Genomic DNA, 17,210 nt, shown 5'->3' with positions numbered 1-17,210 from the left:
ACACTTACCCTCCCACTCATCATGAATCATATCTAAAGGACCCTCACCCAATGTCCATACAGCAACTCAAAGGGTGAAAAACTGTGGATTCATGGGGTAACTTTCTATATGCAAACAGCAGATGGGGCAGATATTTGTCCCACTCTCTCATAAACTAGTCTGCAAATGCCCATAGCAGGATCTTTAGTGTAGAGTTTAACCTCTCTACAAGACCATTAGTTTGGGGATGGTAGTGGGTGGTCCTTAGGTGCTTTACCCCACAGCACTTCCACAGACAAGCCAGCAGGTCTGACATAAAATTGGCACCTCTGTCAGTCAGTATTTCTTTTGGGGAAACCTACCCTGCTGAAAACCTCTAACAAAGCATTTGCCATCTTCTCTGCCTCTATGGAGGACAGAACCACTGCCTCAGAGTATCTAGTAGCATAATCTACTACCACCAGTATATACTTCTTCCCTGTGGAACTTGTGGTACTCAGAGGCTCCATAATATCAATAGCTACCTTCTGAAATGGCTTAATTACAGGCATACCTCTCAACCTCTTAGAGCAAGAAATCTGGACAAGGCCACAAATAATGGGGGAGGGGGGGACAAAGGCTCATAAATTGGGACACTTTTTAAAATATTGCTTTTACAAACTTAGAAAATTGATAGACTAACAGGTTTTGCATTAGCTGAATTTTCTGAAGGATATAAAATCAAAAACTCAATTGCCTTTCATTATTTTTTTACTTCAAGCCTCAATAATTTTCTGGAAAACTGCAATTTTATGAGAAACAGACCAAAAATATGAAACAAAAATCTAGACATTCTGTGAAAATCTGCACAATTGAGAGGTATGACAGACAAAGGAAATAAAGGAGCCTTGATCTTGTCTCCTGCCTTGCCTACTATTTGACATTGCTCACAGGTCCTGCAGTACTCTGTTACATCCCTTGCAATTCTAAGCAAATAACATTTCTACAAAATACTTCTCTTAGTATGCTTTATGCACATATGAACTGCAAAAGGAATGTCATGGGCTATGACTAGAAGTGCCAGATGGTAGGCTCTAGGCACTAACAACAGCTGTATTACCTCACCCTCTAGCCCTCCTTTAGGGGTCCACTCTCTATACAGTAACCCTTTGTTCTAGTATACAGACTCCCCTTTTCCCTGAGAATCAGTTGCATCCCTAGCTACCTCCCTCAAGCCTCTTAGTGTAGGGTCTGAGAGCTGAGCCTGTCTCAACTCTGTTTTTGCAACCATTCCCAGCTCCACTTCCACAGGAAGTGTAGTATCCTCTGACAGTGGTGCCTCATTGTCAGCCTGGTTACTACCACTCACCTCTGCCCTTGCAGTCGCTCTGTCCAAGGGAGCATCAGCACCTACCAGCAGCTGTGGCTCACCTTCAGGCTCATTGCTACAGGGTAGCTCCCTCCCTAAAATAGCCACCTCACCAGCCCTGGCTTCAGGTGTGGGGATCTATCTGGGTCTCTCCCAAGCTACCAGACCCACATACCTGTCTCCAAGCCTGACTGCATGTAACTGCATGCACACAAGGTACTGCATTATCAAAATCATTCCCTATGCAGATATCTACAGGGATATCCTCAAACACACCCTTTTGCTTTATTCCTTTTCCACCCTCCCAGTCAAGGTGAACCCTGGCCAAAGGCATTTGGAATGGGATCCCTTGTAAAGATCTGACTGGAGTGGACTGCCCAAGCAAGTACTGCTCCTCTTTAAGCACTGCAGGCTTTACAATGGTTATGTCAGAGGCTGTGTCCCTCTTAACACTGGCCTGTTTTCCATCTACTAAGATCCGATATAAACTCTGGTGATAGTTTGCTACTTCTGTTTTCTCCAGACAACTTACCACTGGAATACTGTTATTCCCACTTGCTGACTCCCCCACCTTTTGTTCCCCACCTTGCTTCTATGGACATCTATATCATACATAGCTGCACTGGTTGCATTTAAAACTTATAACCCTTGATCATGGCCATGTACCTGAACATGTAGCTTCCCCTGTTATTGGTTTAAGCTGCCCATCAGGGGATCCCTTATATCTATGTGCAGCACTGGGTATCCCTTTCCTGTGCAGTGATGCCCTGCTTACTAAGTAGAGATCCCCTTTTTCCACAGATCATTGGCAGAGTTACACTCTGTCTGCTAACTCGATTCTCATGTCCTCAGGCAAAGTGCTAAGGGCTTGTTTCCTCACCTAAATGTCTGCCAGCCTTTCAAAAGTGGTGACCTGACACCCACTCATCCATCTACAATAATAAGTGCTTAACTCAGCAATATAATCACACTACTTTCATCTGCCTTACTTCTATGCTCACAAAACGTTTTTCTGTAAGCTTCAGGTGTTAACTTAAAACATTCAAATAAACCTTTATTTACCTTATCATAGTTTAAGCAATTAATATCAGACAATTTAGAAACAGCAGTTACAGCTTTACCATGGAGTATGGGGGTCAGAAACTGTACCCAGAGCCCTTGGTCAACATTATATACTGTTTACATACTCTTTCAAATATATGAATAAAACTGTCAAAATTATCAACCTCTAAATTGTGGAAGAAATTTACTGACCTTTATTGATTCTGGGATTTAGTTACTCCCTTCCACTTTACCTCCACAACCCTGGAGAAGAGTTAGCATCTCCCACTCATTTTGACCCTGCTTCTCCTTTTCTTAAGCCTCCAAATGCCCCAATCTCGCATTTTCTTCTGCCCCAAAAAGACACAGTCTCTATGCTGATTCTAGTTCCATTGGTTTATCCTTTTCTTCAGCCTCCAAACACCCCAGTCTCTCTGATGGTTGTAATTCAAAATGTTTAGCCTCCAGTTCATGGCCCTTTAACTCCAGATGGATTTTTAAGTCCTCTAAGGAAAAAGTGAACTGTCCTGTTTCTGAGGACTGCAAATCTCCATCACCAGACTAGTTATCCTCCTGGTTGCTGGTCTGACCTGCAACTAAGGTTGAAATAATTTCCTCTTTAGTCAGACTGGCATGAGCCAGTCCTTTGGCTTCACACACCTTGGCCTATGGGTTCTTTGTCAACTTGCCATAATCCTTTGCTGACATCTTTGCCTGTTTTCCCTAGCTAAACTAAACTAACATAAAATAACCAAAAACTGTTGTGAAAATGAAAGTCTGTGGTGGGAATTCAATAAAGTCTACACCATTTTTTTTGTGTAGGCATTGCACCACGATGCTTACATGAGCTCGAACATTTTGAGATTCAGTAAATGCTGCTGACTGGCATGCATGCACGTGCAAAGACAGAAACTTCCACGGCATGCAGATCACCTCATAAGCAGGTAAATCTCATGCAAATGAGGCTGGTAGAACAATCCAACATGCAGATTCAGATCCTGTGTCAGTGTCCATAGTGCACATGGAAAAATTCCACATACAGCAGTGTAGACAGACAAAAGGGGGTGCAAAACTGTAGAGATATGGACAATAATCCCCTGAAAATGTAATACCTCATACACATGAGTGAAATTATTATCCTGCATGTCAGAAAAATTAAAGAAAATATGTTAATTTAATTTTTTTTTCAATAATCTCGGCATGTTTGCACTTTGTGCCATAGTGCTCAAACATGCCTCATAGAAAAATAAAAAAAAATTAATAGTATATGACAAAAATGTATTACAATACCTTGTGGGGGGGGTCCCTACAATGGTGCATTGATGCTGTTGTTAATCTGGTAGGGCAATGAAGCATGTAGTTTCCAGGTTGTGAGCATGGATATGTATGCAAATAAGGTGGAGTTACTGAATAGCAGAAAGGAGTAATCATGTCCAAGTAGGGTCTTACGCCATGTAGACGTTTACACAGGATATGCATGACACCAGGGGGCATGTCCTCTCACTTCTAAGCTCTTTTAAGCTTAAGTGTGTGTGTTTGCATGGCTCACCACCTGGCTGAGTGTGTTCTCAATACCGGATGTATTCAATTAAACTTTTGACCTTTGTATAAGCTATGCTGCTAGACACGGCGCTGTAAGAGGTGTCGCACACTGAAAAGGGCCATTAAATGATGTTAATTATATTGTGGGCAGGTGGAATGCATCATAGTTAGCCAATCACACATTCTGCCTCTATAGCAGAGCTGTATAAAGTATGCATAAACCATACATTCTGATTTTCCCCTAATACTCTGGACCATTGGAGTACAGACTTGGGACTTTTAACTGAGATGATGCTAGTGGCTTCTGCAGGTCTGCTACATCTGTATGTGCTAGATGCTGAAGTCAATGCTACTGGTGCTGCTGACAATAGGCCTAGTCAGAGAAGAATAGTGTTCAGGCCCAGGGTAACTTTCCAGGAGCTACATGAGCTGGAGATTGTAAAGAACTATGGGGTAGACAGGGACATACTACAGGAACTCACTGAGCTCTTCCACCCTCAACTCAAACCCAGAGCCAACCCATCCCAGTGTAAACAAAGTTATGTGAAGCCCTTAGGATACTAGCTACAGGTATTTTCCAAAGACCAACTGGGGACATGATGGGGGTCTCACAGGCATCTGCATCCAGGGTACTACACCATTTCCTGGATGCCATGCTACCACATGCCAGTGAGCACATTACTTTTCCCCTCACCGCTGAGTTGAGGGCCAGCAATATGCAACACTTCTGCCATGTAGCACACTACCCTGAAAAGTTCCATAGATTGCACTCATGTACACATTAAGGCACCACATGGTGAGGTGGGTAGAATCTACATCAACCGCAAAGTGTACCACTCCATCAACTGCCAGGTCATGTGCAATGCCCAGGGGATTATCCTGAATGTGTGTGTCGGCAGCCCCGGCAGTTATCATGACTCCCATATCTGGCATGTATCACAGCTGTACCAGATCTTTGCTAGGGGGGACATCCCACACGGCCATGTACTGGGGGATGTTGGCTACGCCCTGGAACCATGGATGATGACACCCTCAGAAATGCACACATGGAAGAACGCCATAATGAGGCACATGTGTAAACTATGAACATTATAAAGTATGAGCTTAAGCTTCTGAAGTCACGGTTTCAGTGCCTAGATATATCTGGCGGAGCCCTACAGTACTCTCCAGCTACATGTACACATAGTTCACAGTATGTGCTATGTTACACAATATGATGCTGCAGAAACAGCTGCAGAAGGATCAGCAAAGGGAAGGGATATGCACCCCCCCCCACCAGTGCCTATGTCACCACAGCAGGACTTGGAGGAGGAACCGCTTGCTGATGTCCCTGTAGGCAGATGTAGGTGTGCCCAGTATGCCATGGCTTTGGCTAAGAGACAACACATAGCCCATTCACTGACAATCTAGGGACCTAGGGACTGACACCTTAATCCTACTCACATACATGTATTAAAATTGATGCCCGGCAACCCATACAACCTGTACCCATCCATGCATCAGCTGTGTACTACTTGCATTAGACAGAATCATCCCTGACATACAGTTCTGTCAACTGCTGCATTCACAAGGTAAGTCTCTAACCTACACAGTACTTGAAAGGATTACTATGAAATGGTATTGTATGTATGGATTTGCTTCATCAATGCAAGTAAATATAGTGGGATATTTGGACAGACGTAACATCCACATGGGACTACAGGTACCCACTCCACTAGTATGTGTTCCTTCATATTCACTAGGCCTCATGGTTGGAATATTCACTACATCAATCAAGGGAGATGTTAAATAGTGGGGTCACATGATATTTGGACTACTGTGTATCCCCAACCCGCAACACAGCAGTGTTCCCATATAACTGCTTTAACAGTAAGTCATCAATGGTATATCAGCAGGCTAGGCAATCTCAGGGCAGTAACATAGAAACTGATCATACATATGTATGTTTCACTTAACACACAAATAACAATGTACATATATATGCTGTTGATTATGTCATAAATGAATCCCCTGTGTCTGTTAGCTTGTATGGTTCAGTGGACTAGGGGAATTAGTATGGGTGATGGGGTTTATGGTTCTAATCTAGACGTATCCACATCTTTTGGATGTAAGGTATTATTTATGTTTTATTCTTTACAGACTGTCAGTCTGTATATAGTGTAACATTATTACCCTCTGTCACATATTAATTACATCAGACTGATGGACAATGCCATGAACATTTTGAGTGAAGTGCAGTACTGCAGAAACAGTGACAGATGCCATTATCTGTAACACACAAAATCCCAGACTGGAGTACAGGAGGTGTGGGCTAGAATCACTTTATAAGTACTGATGACCACACTGGGCATGCTCATATACTTAGTTAAATCGAGCATAGTTTTGTTGCCCCTTTATCAAAATTACCTGTTATTTGCATATATATATATATATATATATATATATATATATATATATATATATATATATATATATATATATATATATATATATATATATCTGCCTGTCACTATCTGTCTCTCACATAGTATATCCATCTCTATGTATTTACAAAAACATATATGCCTATATATATATATATATATATATATATATATATATATATATATATATATATATATATATATATATATATATATATATATATATATATGTATATATATATATATATATATATATATATATATATATATATATTATATATCTATATCTATATATATATATATATATATATATATATATATATATATATATATATATACATACATAGTCTCTCCCCGTATATTTACATAACACATATACATATCATACACACACACACACACACACTCACACACACACACACACACACACACACACACACACACAGAGCTACATTTATATATACATCCCTGTTATATACATAAATATGTGTGTGTGGATGTCTGTATTGTCCTACATACCGTAATAACAGTGAGTAAAGCAGCATTATCACACATCTATAATGTTACTCAAAGGATACAAAGTAAGGGTTCAACATTAGATAATGTGCTTACATACAGACCCCTGTGCCTGCTGGGTGTCACCACACATACAGCAGCAGGTGAGCAGGTGATGTAATGTATAATGTTGCCTCTGCATGCATGTTCCTGCCCACAGGCTTGCCCATCCTAGTGTAAACAGTCACATATGGCCATACTGGTGACTGTAGACACATTACTAGGATAAATAACAGTTATCTGACTGCTAGGGTGCTAGATGCAGATAACAGTAAAAAGCAATATCACTATGCAGGCCACAGTTGCTGTTCAACACAAGCCTAGTTTGAGTAATCCACAAGTAGCTTACTGGCAATGATGCATAAAACAGACGTCAGCTGTGGGGCATGCAATAAGTACTGTGATCTATAGTGTATAAGACTAGATAGTTGGGGGTACTAATCCTACTCCAGGTCACTTAGTGTTTGAGCATGTATCCCCTGCAAAACAACTGAGAAACCCTCACTGGATATCAAACTACAATGGTATGCAATTCTTGGCTCTGCACGTTGCTGCTGGCTTCCAAACTCCCCTCTTCTACAAGGCCTGATGATGTCATCTACCTTAAGACTGCAAAAAAGAAAAAAAATCAACAGCTTAGCAACACTGAAACCTTTTATGAAATCACAAAACTTTTGGATAAAAATCTTTCAGTGTAATACCAAATAAAATACAAAATCAATTAAATAGCAAATAAGCATAATCACAAGACACAGCTCAACAAATCATATAATAAAAACAATCCATGAAATCAACTTCATTTCAGACATAATTGTTTCTGTTTAAGAACAGGTTTAATACTAATCATTTTATTAATACTAGGTTCATGGTCTGCCCTTAGTTTTATTATCCAAACATATTCTTTTAATTCTAAGCTATTATTCATATCACCTCCCCTTAGAGTTTTATGTAGTATATCAATCACTCAATGTAAAATCATGCTGAGTACCATTATCATCTATGTGTTTAGTCAAAGCATTAGTTGATATAGCTCTACGAATGTCAGATTGACAGGATTCTGACGAAGTATATTTTTATACGAAAGCGCTCAATCTTGTCAATTTTGCTGTGTTTTATTAAACTACTGGAAGCTCTTCTTGGCCTGCATTTTTCATTCCTGGACTATCTTGCTGGTGGTGAAATTTATAACAATAAGTTAAGGTTATTAATAACTAAACCAATGTTAGTATTAACATAGTGGAGCATAACATTGATTAATCCAAATACATATTAAGGTATATTATGTGGATCACAACATTAAATAACATAACAGTAAGTATGTTAACAGCAAACCAGAATGAAATAACCCACAAGGTGAACAAAACAGTTTAATCTAGTTATATAAAATCATAACAATAAATAACAATAATAAATTAATGTAGATAAGGGGTGGGGAGAGAGAGAAAACATGCCATTAGTGACATTGCAGATGCTATCCCTAAAAAGACTGCTAATACCTAGTTCTAAAGGTGCGCAGTGTCAGTTGTGAGTACAGTGACTACAATTCCTCTATAGATGATGTAGCAAGTACATATCTCTTAATCTGTTAGCATGGGACAATATGGGCCAAGCACTAACAAATGCAGATACACAACTATATGGGACTGTTTCACATAATGTGCATGTACATGACTACTGATGTGTTCTGTAAATGGATTTGACAATACATTACTTTCTAGGTAATCACTTATCTGCTAATCATGGACCATGGAGACTGGGCAGCTATAATTACATTATGAAAAAGTATGACAGTTGAGGGGTATGTTTGTGTACATTAAATAGACTAGACAGCCATCATGCCTTAATTGGCAAGAATGGGAGTAGAACCCAAAATCTGTGACTGCAGAGGACATCTGCAAATAATGTAACAATTGACTGCCGAAACTTAGAACAAACATGCAATGAATACAGCCCTACTGCAAGTATTAAGACACATTTTGTTATGAAACACAATCCTGCTTTACACATTATTAGTATATCTGCTAAGTATCTGTGAAGTATACACACGATATCTGCCAATAAAGTGGGCTACCTCACCCATATACTTTTTGTTCCTGTAGTGGGAGGAAAAGAGAGCATTATGTGACCGAAAGTGGCCCGGAGACAGATTTGAACCATACTGTGGGTTATGCAATACATTTTTCAAGCAATTACATTTGCATTCCACAGTTATTGCATTTTTACAGTTGACTGTAGCAACATTATAATAGACATGCAATGCATACAGTTCTACTGCAATTATGTTATGACATCACAACCCTGCTTTACACTTTATTGTTTATTGTTACTGGTATTGTTTATTGGTTATTGCACTACAGTTGTTATTGTTTATTACTTATTGCACTACAGTTATCATAATATATCCATACTTACCACCCTCACAGTGCATCTTGGACAGGTGCCTGGCATAGGACTGCATATTGTGAGCCCTCTCAGCTGCAGCTGTTGGAAGAGAAGCACACCATTATGCATACCAGTTTTGCCAGCTTTAGCTTGTATTTTAGTAAAGTAGTGGCAGAAATACTTACGTATGTCTGGGGCATGCCCAGCCCTGGCTTCTTGGAACAAGGTGTCCAAAGTTCCTCTCTTTCTATGCTCAGGTCATCATAGTGGTGACAACACTGTTCACCAGTGTGGGGGATACCAGTAGCACTGGTAAGTTCCCTGGCCAAGCGATCCAATGCCTGAGCCTTACATTCTGAGCCCTGGTAACTACCCTGCAACAGCCTAGGTTCATTATTGCATACTAGGAGCCCAACAAACACCCTGAACTCCAGCAAACCCATTCTCTGTGCCTATAAGTGTGCACCTTCTCCAACACTGCCTGGCATACCAACTGTTAGACAGACTCCAACAAATGGTGCAGAATTCCCGCCCATTGGCCTTAATATACAGGCTGTTTTCCTGCCTTTAAATGCCATACTGAAATATTCAAATAAACACTGCATTGCTTAGCATTGTGCAAACCCACTTTGCAACGTGCAAAATTGCACAACCTTGTTTTAGTGAAGCTTAGCAACATGCAAACCAGTAATAGCTATTAACCATGTTTACGCTCCTGTAATTTTGTTTTTAATTAAACAAAAAAAATGAATTACATTCACAAAATGGTATGAGTGCTAGGGGCCTGAAGCCAGGTCCTACTAAGCTTTAGGCTGTGACTCTACCCATTTAGCTACTTGGATAGTATATTAACTAGTATACCTTCACATATACTACTAAGATACCTGTTAGTGTTGCTAAGCACCACGCCACACCAGTCAAATGGGCTTAAACACAAAAAAAATAAATAAATAATTACATTTGTTTTCTATTTTTAGATGTCTGGTAGGGGTCAATAATGTATTTATAAACACAGCTCAGCTCTGCTGTGCTCTGCACCACGCCACACAAATGGGCTTAAACATAACCAGAAATAAATAATTAATTACATCCAGTTTCTATTTTTAGATGTCTGGCAGGTGTCAGTAATGTATTTGTAAGCATGGCTCAGCTCTGCTGCACTCCATGCCATGCTGCGCAAGAGGATAAAAATAAAAAAGTAAATAAAATGAATTATAATAATTAATTACATTCCTTTTCTATTTTTAGATGTCTAACAGGTGTCAGGTGTATATATATCTAAGCACAGCTTGGCCCTGCTGCACTTCACCCCTCACCATCCAAAAGGATATTTCAAATAAAAAAAAATATATAAAATTAAAATAAAAATATTAATTCACAGCACATTTCAACAGTAGCAGGGTAAACTACAGGGAGTCTCACCCTGTACATAACATCTGTCCAGGAATTCCTTAGACAATCCACAACCATGGAATAGCTGCTACACTTCTGCCTACATGGATTCAATATCCCTCTTACTATGCTCTCCTTTGGCAGCATGCCATGATTAATATGCATGGCAAGCTACCAAGGGGGAACCATGGCTGTGTACATGGGTATATTCTGTGTAGGCTCTACTTTGAGCTAACACAGATTTTATTGAATCCTGGGTTGTATGTTTACCTTGATGTTGCTTGAGAGTACAACCACCTTCAGTGTCAACTATTTACAATTAATATCCACACCACTGCTCACCAATATGCAACATCCCCTCTCTGGGCCAGTAATCAATGTGTCTAAATCCTCACCACTGACACTGGAGAGGGATGTTCACTTGGAACAAAAATTGATACACACAGTATTTCCAGAAGCAGCTATCTGCATCAAGCACAGTTTACCTTAAGAGCACACAGGGAGCACACTCAGTCCGAGGTCTGGATTTCTTTCTCTGACTCCCTTCAGATACACAATAATTCTCCCCACTGGCACAGATATAGAGATGAGTCCTCAGCTGAGTGTTCAAGCCAAGTTCTCCAGTACCATCTCTGTGAAACCAGTGCTTTGTGTTCCTGCTCCAAGCAGCTGACACACACACTCTTTGAGATTTGATTTCCACACACACACACACACACACGCACACACACACACACACACACACACACACACACACACACACACACACACACACACACACACACACACTTATTAGCAATGCCCCCTTATTCCCAAACTATAAGATAGTGACTGCTACCAGACACTCCAAAACCAGCTACTTTAATGCTCTTACAAGTGTACCCAATTATTAGGGTTGCCACCCCTCCGTTTTTTTTCCGGACTATCCGCAAATCAAACTGATTCTCTGATAGTCTGGAAAACACTGTACAAACTCTGGTATTCTGTTTCAAAAAGGAAACAGACTATCGGAGTTTGTAAATCGGCTGATTTACTATGCTTTTTTTACAGAAAAGCATAGTTAATCAGCCAAAAGCAGGCAGCAGAAATGAAAAAAGAGGGCATTGACACCAAGTGATGTTATCGTGACATCACAAAATGGGCGGAATGTGAGCGGGAGAGGGGGTGGAGTGGGTGGGGTTACTGGTGAAGCAAGGGGTGTGGCTTTACTCCGGTTTTAGCCATGAAGGAAGGTGGCATCCCTACCAATTATACTGAGTGAAATTAATATTAATACAAATGTTAGTGTTTAGACCAGTGTAGGAGTGGCCACAATGTTGCTGAATAAGTACTCTCAAAGGTTAAAATATTCTCTAAAGGACCAGCCACAATGAAAAGTTTAAATATATTTAATAATAAATAAAAGAACATGAAAATACTAAATATCTATTTACAATAAACACCCAAGTTCCAATCACAGGGAATATTAAAAGAGCACAGATGACTGGATTCATACAGATACAGAAAAACAGTGCTTAACTAATCTCACTATATTTTCCTGACTGATCTAAAGAATTACTATTCCCTGGTTCATTTACTAGAGCAAGGCAAGGTGAAGTAGGTGAGGGATCCTTCTTTGTCAGTTTCCAAAAACAGACTGTAGTGTGACTTCAGTCTCATCTAGTATTAAACATTATTTTGTCCTATATTACAGAATGACATCACATACATCTGGTCATCTGACGTCTGGTTCCCATGCTACCCCCATTGCTATAAACGGCCAGGATTTAGTCATCCATGTGGTTCCTTTATCTTGTGCTGTAGCGTAGAATGAGCTGTCTATGACCTCCAGGTTTGTCCGTAGTTCATACTCTTGATTATCTTACACTGCATTGTTGTGGTCTGCTGTTTTTAGTGACTTTGATAAATAAAAGAATCATAGTCTTTATGCACTTTGGTGTTCTGGGTGTCATTGCCATTATGATGATGTCAGGTATTGCCAGTTATGCCAGGATGAGTAGGGCAGTGGATGTGTAACATATGCCAGCAGAGCTAGCTGGAATTTTGTAAATAAATACATATCGTTTGTATATCAAAGTGTTGCAGCTTCTTGAAGTCATAAAACAATTTCAAACTTCTACCCTTCCAGAGTAGCAATTAGTTCACTACAAAGACAATACAGACATCTTCCTAGTACAGACTTTTTGTCTCTGGCTGCATTGAGAACTGTAAGATACAATCTTTATGGCCTAAGCCATGTAATTTAATTCCAAACAATTTTCAAAGTTAGCTGGACTGAGATTAACCCCTTCTCCTCCAGTATCCTTTGTTACAATATATACATTTCAACAGTTACAATAATGCACATATACTTTTTCCTCTATCCAGCAGGACACTCTGCTGATACATTTTTAATACAAGCAACTTTACAAATACATTTTCAGCACAAGCATATGTACAAATCAGTTTGATATACAAATGATATGCATTTATTTACAAAATTCCAGCTAGCTGTGCTGACATATGTTACACATCCATTGCCCTATGTTTCCTGGCATAGCTGGCAACACCTGACATCATCATAATGACACCCAGAACACCAAAGTGCATAAAGACATTCATCAAAGTCACTAAAAACAGCAGACCAGAACAATGCAGTGTAAGATAATCAAGAGTATAAACTATGGACAAAGCTGGAGGTCATAGACAGCTCATTCTAAGCTTCAGCACAAAATAAAGGAACCACATGGATGATTGATTTCTGAGAAACTTTAATAAATGAAGTAAAATATCACCCCCAAGTAATGTGTTTCTATTTAATAATAGTGACCTGAAGAGTATATGTTTGTTGTTCTGGTTGGAATAATGTTAAGTCTAAAATATTACTACTTTATATTAATCAAGCTGAAACCACATAGTGAGTCTCTAGTGGATGAAATATACTACAATTGTGCAAGATGCAGTCAAATCTTAGTCAAAGCATACCCAACTACCCTATATTTCCTTCTTGCAAATGCAGACCCATTATGAGTTGATTTCTCCATCTGCAGAAAAAGACAGCGCTAGAAATGTTATTGTATGTGTGTTATTACAACCTCCCATAGAGACAGAAAACTGAGTGCTGCTTCCTAGTACCTGCCACCCTTTTACCCAAATTGGATTTCTGCTATAAGTAATTACAGGGAAAAGGCAAGGTCATGTTTCTGATGTACTGTGAGTTTAATAAAATTGAGTTTCACTGTATTTATTGAAATAGGGTGGGGAGCAACCCTCTGAATGAAACATTACTGAATGAATTCCTAACTGAGTGGTAAAAAAGGTCATTAGCCTTCCCTTTATCACAGGGATTCAGAAATAGACTGGACTCTAAGAGAGAAGTAACACCATTCTTAAATCAAGTATAAAAGAATTCCATGAAAAACAGGCTGGTAGAATAGCAGGTATTGTTGAATGTTTTAACAAAGTGATATAAAATTGCTGAAAATTTGCTTTCTAAAAAAAGTACATAGTAAATTGTTGGAAGGTTGCATAACAAAGATGTGGAGAGTAACTGTTGGAAATCCACACAAACTTATAAAATAACAAACACAAAGGAACCAAGTCCAGAATCCACTCCAAAGTAATTTTATTAAAGCGCTTTTTGTTTCCCAAATAGAAACTTCATCAGAATACATTTTCAAACCCAGCCTACTCAATTTATAGAAAATCCCTAATAATTAGCATAAAGCCATTAACCTGAATTAATTCCACCCCCTTAAATGTGTATTTGCAACTACTTTAAAACCTGTGCAATAATATGCTTATAAACATATATAAATGCATCAATATCATAATAAAAATACATAGATATGTTAAAAATGCATACCCAAATATTACATGTGAACATTATAGATAAAAGTCAGCTTTATACCTTAAAATGGAGCTAATGGAAACTGCTCTATTTACAACTGGAATGTTACTGGCATTAGTCCACAGTTGCCATTTAAGCTCCTTTTGTTCTAAATAGTCATTCAAAGGACCACCTCTATCCCCTAAAATATCCTGATCAATTATAACAAATCTAAAATCATGTCTATTATTTTCAATGATATGTGCTGCCAAAGCATTTTTACTTTCCTTCTTTGTAATTTCATAACAATGCTGATATACCCAGCTCCTGAAAGTGTTAATGGTTTTTCCTATGTAATAACCTTGACATTGTGTGCACAGGGCTAAATAAACAACTGTTTTACTTCCACAGTTATATTTTCTGTTAATAATGTATCGCCCATAATTAGGAATATTTACCTCACTGGTCTCTATCACATACCTACATTGTAGGCAATATCCACATTTTTTCATTGCCCCATTTTGTCTCACCTGTTTTACCTTTTCCAGCATACTTTTAAAACAAATATCCTTTTTATAGACAATTTTTGGGGTATTCCCTACAATGTTATGATATTCTGGTTCAGTCTTAAAAATACTCCAGTTTCAGTAAGTAATATCCTTAATAACTTGAAACTGCTTAACATATGTTAAAACTGCAGCTTTGTTATAACCAATTTTCTCTGTAACATTAGTTTCTGTCTGAGCCATAATCACTGTACCTAGGAGCAGAATAAAATGCCAATTTATCCTTTTATTTGTCACTTCTTTCATTATATCCATAACAAATTTATCCAGATATCCTCTCTTAGTAAACATGTCCCCTAATATATCCATCTGTGTTAAGAACTCATTAAAGTCGGATACCATCCTGGCTATTCATACCCCCTGCCCTTTAACAAGTTACCTCTTTTGGTGCACCGGGTGCCAGCTATCAAAATGCAATAAGGTATTTGAGTAAGTAGGTTTTTAGTATATAGTGGAGCTAAGCCCCTTCTTAACCTTATCTTAGACAAGAGTGACATCCAAATAATTAACAATTTCATCCCGTGTGGTGATGGTAAATTCCAAAATGTCTGTGCTATCCCTCATGTACGGAAAAAAGTGATCTAGCTCCTCCTTGTCTCCTTTCCATAGAATAATAATATCATTCAAAAAATGGTCGTACTATGACCAAAAACAAGAATATGGACTATGTACAATGTATTCCAACTCCCAATAAGCAAGGACAGTGTTTGCAAAAATGGGGACACACTCTGCCCCCATAGCAACACCTTGGCATTGTTTAAAACGCTGCTGTTCAAAGGTAATGATGTTACTGTCTAGTACTAACTCCATTAAGGTATGGATAGTAAGAATTTGATCATGTCTCATGCTGGTATGTTGGATTAAGTACAAATAAAACCACTCAATACTTTCCTTGTGGGGTATGACAGAAAATAAATCCCTAATATCAATTGTTACAAAAATTAAGTCATCCTGGTAAGGTAAATTTGTGTGGATTTTCAACAGTTTCAATGATGTGGATAGTGAATGCTCCAAGCTGTGATAGGAAATGCATCGGTAAAAATGTTGTACTACGAGGAACGGGTTCAGAAATAGTAGTAAAGAAACTTATTGACGCTGATATCGAGTCTTACAAACATACTGAATTCTCAAATTGCATAAATAAGCATTACTGCGATCAACAGAACATGCTGGAGGGACAGGTTCGTAACCCAGAGACTGCCCATGCTTTGGAATAGACTTTCCATACATGTCAAGCAGAGCACCTCACTGGCCCTCTTCAAGGGAAATCTTGATGAGTGGATGGGAAATAGAATATTCACCCCAGGGATCTCTCCAGTGGCTCTACTCGACAGAGGCACTGGGAACTAAGGTCGAGTGGCATGATGCCAGGGTAATCCTATGGGCTAGGCTTGTAAAGTCTCCAGGGCCATTAGCCTAGCACACACATATAAACCTATGAACCTATAAAGGTGGAAGTCAAAAGCAATAAACTGTGAAGTGTTCTGGTTAAAATTACTTATGACCTGGGGAAAATTTGTTGGAAATTACCCAGTGTCAGGAAGTTCTGCAAAGAGAAGAAATTATCATAAAGTGAAGCAGTAACCAATGTAAAATATTTAAAAATATGTGAAAGCACAAAGGCTCTATTCAGATACAATGGTGGACTAAGGAAATCATTACATTGGTTTGCTGAGAAATGACTGTACTCTGTGTTCTAAACTACAATGTGCACAGTGTGTGTGTGTGATACTGATGGTTCATAAACTAGACGCTCAATCATATAGTGCTTTGGAAACAATTTAAAAGCAGTGATGCACATATATACCACAGTAACATTTCTACATTGTGCTGTTGTCCTGTGAGTAACAAGGAAAATCTGCTGGGAAACGTTTTATAGTTAAATGAATTGTGAAAGAGGAAACCTAAACCAATGAGAACTTTTGCAGTGAAAGAAAATTTGGTCAACAAACTGCAGAGTGTAAAGTCAAATGCTTTACAATACACAGACTAGAATTTTAACAAAGTGCTGAAGTTAATTCAAAGTATGGTGAGTTGCAACAGCATAAAATACTGCTCACACGAATTAGGCAGTTATTGCATTTGTGAGTTGTTCTGTGCCTAAAGCAAGTGAAAATCCTTCTCTGTTATTGCTTTCTGAAAAAAAGCTGTATTGTTCTTGAAAAATAATGTTT

The 17,210-nt window shown here is 38.7% G+C and overlaps 1 protein-coding gene across 1 annotated transcript in view; it reads right to left on the bottom strand.

Annotated features, from left to right (window-relative positions):
* LOC122791519 (extracellular calcium-sensing receptor-like) overlaps window positions 1–17,210 on the bottom strand; it is a 120,804-nt gene that overhangs the window by 53,079 nt on the left and 50,515 nt on the right. The window contains 1 exon segment of the mRNA XM_044059260.1: window positions 16,567–16,582. Within this exon segment, the coding sequence (XP_043915195.1) occupies window positions 16,567–16,582 (16 nt within the window).

Source organism: Protopterus annectens, chromosome 17.part0 (genome assembly GCF_019279795.1).
Source record: "Protopterus annectens isolate FY-2018-M chromosome 17.part0, PAN1.0, whole genome shotgun sequence".
Classification (NCBI taxonomy): Eukaryota; Metazoa; Chordata; order Ceratodontiformes; family Protopteridae; genus Protopterus; species Protopterus annectens.
This window is presented reverse-complemented; position numbering and strand designations above follow the sequence as displayed.